We start from the raw sequence: 5,017 nt of genomic DNA, 5'->3' as shown, positions 1-5,017 counted from the left end.
TGTACAGATCTGTATATGGGGTAAATTAAAGCTGATTTTAGTTACTGAATTCTGCACGTCATCATGTAACAACTGTTTATCGAAATAAAATATTTCATTTTTTTTAGTGAGTACTTGAGTAAATCATTTATGGAATAAACAGCACTAGAGTGATAAGCAGATAAAATAAAAATAAAATAAAAAAGTGAGAAGACATTGCAAATTAAGATCAGCTTAACTTTCCCTGCTGTTTCAAATGTTCAACTTCAGCACATGGGTACTGATGATAAAACCTTTTTATTCTGTTCAGGTTCTTATCCCACCCTTGTTGCCATAGTATCAGAGTACCTTCCATAAGTGCATTAAGCAATGTGACAGACATTTATGTGTAATTTTTTCCTCCATTTTTCCTCTCCAAGGAGAAAATTCTGATTTCAATTAGTTTTTATCTGCTGTGTGTGGTATTGAAGGAGAGAACAAAGAAATGCTTTACACTTGGAAAGTGATGTTGTTTGCGGCAATTCTTTCATCAGTACCTTCCATGTTTGAGATAAAAAGGAGTTATGAATACTTTTTAAAAAATTACAGACAATTTCTCTAGACAAAATTAAGTGTTGTCCATTCAGCTTTCAAACTAGAGGTGGCTGGAAAAAAATTTTTTTCCCGAAAGGGGCATCTCAAACTTTTAAAACATTCAGGAAATTACCCAAAATGTATGTGGGGAAAATTTTGCTCCAGTCTAATATTAACCATGCATATTGTTGATGGTCAAACTAATGTTCTAGCCTAAGTTGATATTCAAACTCCCTCAACCTTCAAAAATTGAAATCCTGGCTGTATTAAAAATCAATGTCAAAACTCTCTGACTTCATTGGAGCCAGGATTTCACCCCTAGTTTATAATGGAACCATGGTTATAACCTTAATTATGGAGAAAATTTCTTCATAATTAAAATAGCAACACAAAACAAGGCTCTGGCATGGATTTGCCACTCTTACCCAATGCAGCCATAGCTGAGGGTATGTGATTTGGGGTGAAGATGAAAAATGCCATACTTGCGTGGCTTTTTTTTTTTTTAAATTCAACCTCAAGAAAAGGGGGAGGGGTCTGCAGCTCAGTAGGTTGCTTATTTTGATACAGTGCTTTGGTCAGGGGTCTGGACATGAAAATAAGAGAAGGTGCATTCTATGCTAATCAGAATGATGTGAAGATGCAAAACAAACTGCGAAGCTGGGCAAATGGCTTTTGTGGAGATTTCATGAGGAATCAAATAGCCGGTTAAATCCTAACTGGAGATGTACATATAGAAGTTGAAATTGGAGTTGTTCAGATTTAATTCCCTCAAAGGGGGAAGTATCTCTACTGCAGCCCCTACGTGTAACAAAGAAGACCCATTTAAGGTGCCTTTTGAAAGTATTCTGGTGACAATAGCTTGTTTTATTTCACTTTAAAAAGTTTTCTTTTATTTCGGTTTCCATCCCAAATGATGGAGTCCACTGTGGGTCTGTCATGAGTTATATCTCACAAGCAGAGTTGCCATTACTGAGGTGGCATCTCACATTTCCTAATGTAACGAGGTCAGGAAGAGAGCTGAATGGAACAATCCTTGACGGAATGGCTGAAAAAGGATAAGAGGTTGAATGATGGAGAAGTGGTGGCAGGCTGGAGAGTGAACAAGCCCATGGCAGTTCCTGAAACACCAGTTTGTATGAACCTGTGAGGGAAGGGAAGAAAGCTCCATCCCTGCCTGTGGTGGTCTCTCTGTCAAAGCTTTTGCCATTTTGCTTTGGGCTAGCACTGGACTCAGGAGTGCATACCTCTGCTTTAATCCCATAATGAGCTTTCTTGTTAGCCCAGTGAACTACTGCATTGGTGAAGAATGTTTCGCTCCTCATCAGTTCAACCCACGCTTTTGCACGTTGCTCCCGCTGGACGACTTTCTTCCAGTGAAAGAAAAACATGCTACTGAAGATCAAGATGTAACATAGCCCTAGGCTCGCAAAATAGAGAGGCAGCCAACCTGAAAAGCAGGAGCAGAGGATAAGCTTTTTGGTGCAGGGATCACGTCTATTAATGCATTTGTGCAGCATCCAGCATGATAGGAGACTTAAGTTTGATTAGGTCCTTTTTGGAGCTATCCTATTTTAAATGATACTAAGTGGTTAGTCATTTGATTTTTTTTTTTTTTTTTTTTTTTTTAACCCACTTCCATTTGGGAGAGAATTTTCCCCTCTTTCCCTTTCTATCTTTTAGTAGCTGCACCTGTTCTGTATGTGTGGATCTTAGTGTTTGAGGCTAGAGTTCAAGCAACATCTGAGTGTTAATTATTCTAAAAATATAATTGGACTAGGAGCTATTTGAGTGAACCTAAACTGCATCTTTAAAACATGTATGTGATTGCCCTGCACAAATGAGCACCAGTTGAACTGGTGTAACCCCCTGTCTGGACATTCTTTCTTTGGCTTAAACTGTTCCTTACTGACTTAAGCTAAGTGTCCATGCAGCCTTTTTTGCAATGGCTTTACTAAATGTGGTTTAAGTAACACCTTTAATCCAACTCTGTATTTAGACTTTCCCCAGGCTATCTGGAAAGCCATGTTCAAATCCCAGAAGTGCCAGTTTAGACTGAACATGCAGTTTGTGTAAAAGTCTTTAGGAAATATTTTTAAAATAACGACCTGTCTACTCTGTGTATAATTATAGAAATGTAGGCCTGGAAGGGACCTTGAGGTCACCAGTCCGTCCGTCCACCCTGCCCTGCCCATGAGGCAGGACAAGTAAACCCAGACCATTGCGGACAGGTGTTTATCTAATCTAACGTGTTCTTAAAAATCTCCAATGACTGGGGATCCACATGTTAAAGACCATATGGTATTTTGGGTAAGGGAAGGGCCTGGTCTCTGGCTCAAAAATCTACCCTGTTGTGCAAAAGTAGCAAGGCTGTTACTATGTGAAGTCCTTGGGGATCCTTCAGTAAGAAATGTAATGTCAGCACAGGCTATTATAGTAAAGGCACCAGGGAACCGATTGTTTTTGGCTAATTGAAAGAGCTGCTTTTAGTCTGTGGGGGCATAAATAGTGCATAGCCAGCAGCAGGGAGACACAAACAGTGGGGTCTGGTTGATGGGGGTTATCACCAGACAAGTAAAAAGGGCCAGTTATGAGCTGGGTGCAGGAATTACAAGGTGAACTTCTGGCATGTGTTCTGAGGAGCTCAGGCTAGACGAACATACTGGGTCCTTCGTGCCTTAAAACCTATGGCTGTGCTGTTACCAAATGCCTTTTGAACATACCAAATCTATCTGCAGTCCATAATTAAAGCTAATAAAATTCATAAATGTTAAAGAATCTAAATTGAAATATTCCCTCTTCAGACAATCACTTGCTAATGTCACCTTCCAAATTTCTGAGCAGCAAGGGTCTTCCTTAAAACTTGTCACAAAATAGCAATTGTACCAGCTTAGCAGTGAGATTCCATTTAACTGTAAGTAGTAGTCTGCAGGCTGGGTGAGTGATCTTATTTGCTAGCCCATTTCACTTACACAATATTATGTGAGGTTTCAGAAAAAAGAACATCTTAAGGAGGTAATAGAAAACTGATGACTAGTTTTCAGATGGTAAATATGGTACTCACAGCTGGGGATAATCATTGTTTACCTACAACGTACTCTTTGAAGAGGTGTGGGTAATAATCACAGGTCTGTGTTGGTTCCTTTCCCTGCTCTGGAGTGGGGAGGAGAGGAGGGATGTTGAAGGCACAAATACACTGAGATTACAGCTGGTGCCTTTGATGTAACAGAACTGCAGCAGCTGAGCATTCTAGATCTCACAATGGAACAATGGTTGCTGCTGCAGCTGCATCAGGAAGAGCTAGAACATCAGCCTGGGGGGGTTTAGGGCACTCCTGGAGCTGTGGGCCTCAATATCTGGTGGCATAAAATAAACCCATTTTGTGACTGTTGGAAATATCTCTTTAAAATGTGTGAAAGTGCTAATAGAAGTGTGAATAAAGCTATGTCTAAACTAGAGACTTTACAGCAGCACAGACGTATCACTGCTGCTGCGCCACTCTAAGGTCTCCTGTGTAGCTGCTCCATGCCAATAGGAGAGAGCTCTCCCTCTGGCATAATTAAAGCACCCGCAATGAGTGGCGGTAGCTATGTTAATGAGAGAGTGTCTCCTACCAACATAGTGGTGTCCACACGGGCTGGTGCTTCTCTCAGTGTAACTCATGTTGATCAGGGTTGTGTGTTTTCACATTTGACCAACAGAAGTTTTATCAACAAAATCACGGTGTAGACAAAGCCTTACTCTATCCAAAGACAGAAATTCCTCCAGCTAACACCGAAGCCAGAGGCTGATCTATCATTGTATACACAGCAGAGACTTGAGGTAGTGTGTTCATAGGCTTGGCAGGATTTGATTTTTGTATATACAGTATATAATTTTGATATCAATGTTTATTTTTAAGCATTTTTTTATCATTTAAATTTTCACAGTTGAGGGAAAGGAAGGCGGAGAGAATTATTTAATGACAGTAGCTGTTGAGATTCTAAAAGTTAAAGCTTTTAAAACACAAACTACCAACAGCGCATATCCAAATATACAAAGTAAATATCCTTACATCCATCTCTAAGTTTAAAAGCAGCATTTTTCCTTACTTTGCTTATCTGTACATTTCAATTGTTATGGAAATACTTTTTGTGGATTTTTGAGTGTGTTTGGGTGAAACTGTTTACAGTCAGGGCTGGCTTTAGGAAGTGTGGGGCCCAATTCGAACATTTTCGGCGGGGCCCTGGCAGGGATGACAAAAAAAAAAAAAAAGCCTTTCATTTCTTCCATGTATTACTTACTTTCCATAACTATATAAACAATACAATTATATATTATGTACATTGCATCATATATGCTGTTGATTGGTTATTAATGACTGCTGTTTCACATGTGTGGGTCCCCATCACTCCCTGGGGGTGTGCACATGTGTGGGTCGCAGCTGCTCCCTGCCCCCCCTCATTGAATCAGGTGTGCAGGGTACTGC

The 5,017-nt window shown here is 40.0% G+C and overlaps 1 protein-coding gene across 1 annotated transcript; it reads right to left on the bottom strand.

Moving 5' to 3' along the window:
* Positions 1–1,133: 1,133 nt before the first annotated feature.
* Positions 1,134–2,091, bottom strand: TEX38 (testis expressed 38). The gene has a single exon (XM_032805062.2). It carries the CDS (start codon positions 2,067–2,069, stop codon positions 1,494–1,496), a length of 576 nt encoding a protein of 191 aa, XP_032660953.1. The 5' UTR covers positions 2,070–2,091; the 3' UTR covers positions 1,134–1,493.
* Positions 2,092–5,017: the final 2,926 nt, after the last annotated feature.

This window comes from Chelonoidis abingdonii, chromosome 7 (genome assembly GCF_003597395.2).
Source record: "Chelonoidis abingdonii isolate Lonesome George chromosome 7, CheloAbing_2.0, whole genome shotgun sequence".
NCBI lineage: Eukaryota > Metazoa > Chordata > Testudines > Testudinidae > Chelonoidis > Chelonoidis abingdonii.
Note: the sequence above shows the minus strand (reverse complement) of the source record. Positions and strands in the feature narration are given on the sequence as shown.

Excerpts from the sequence above, each read along its gene's own strand:
- TEX38 (XM_032805062.2), bottom strand. The coding sequence starts at position 2,069 with ATGCTGCACAAATGCATTAATAGACGTGATCCCTGCACCAAAAAGCTT.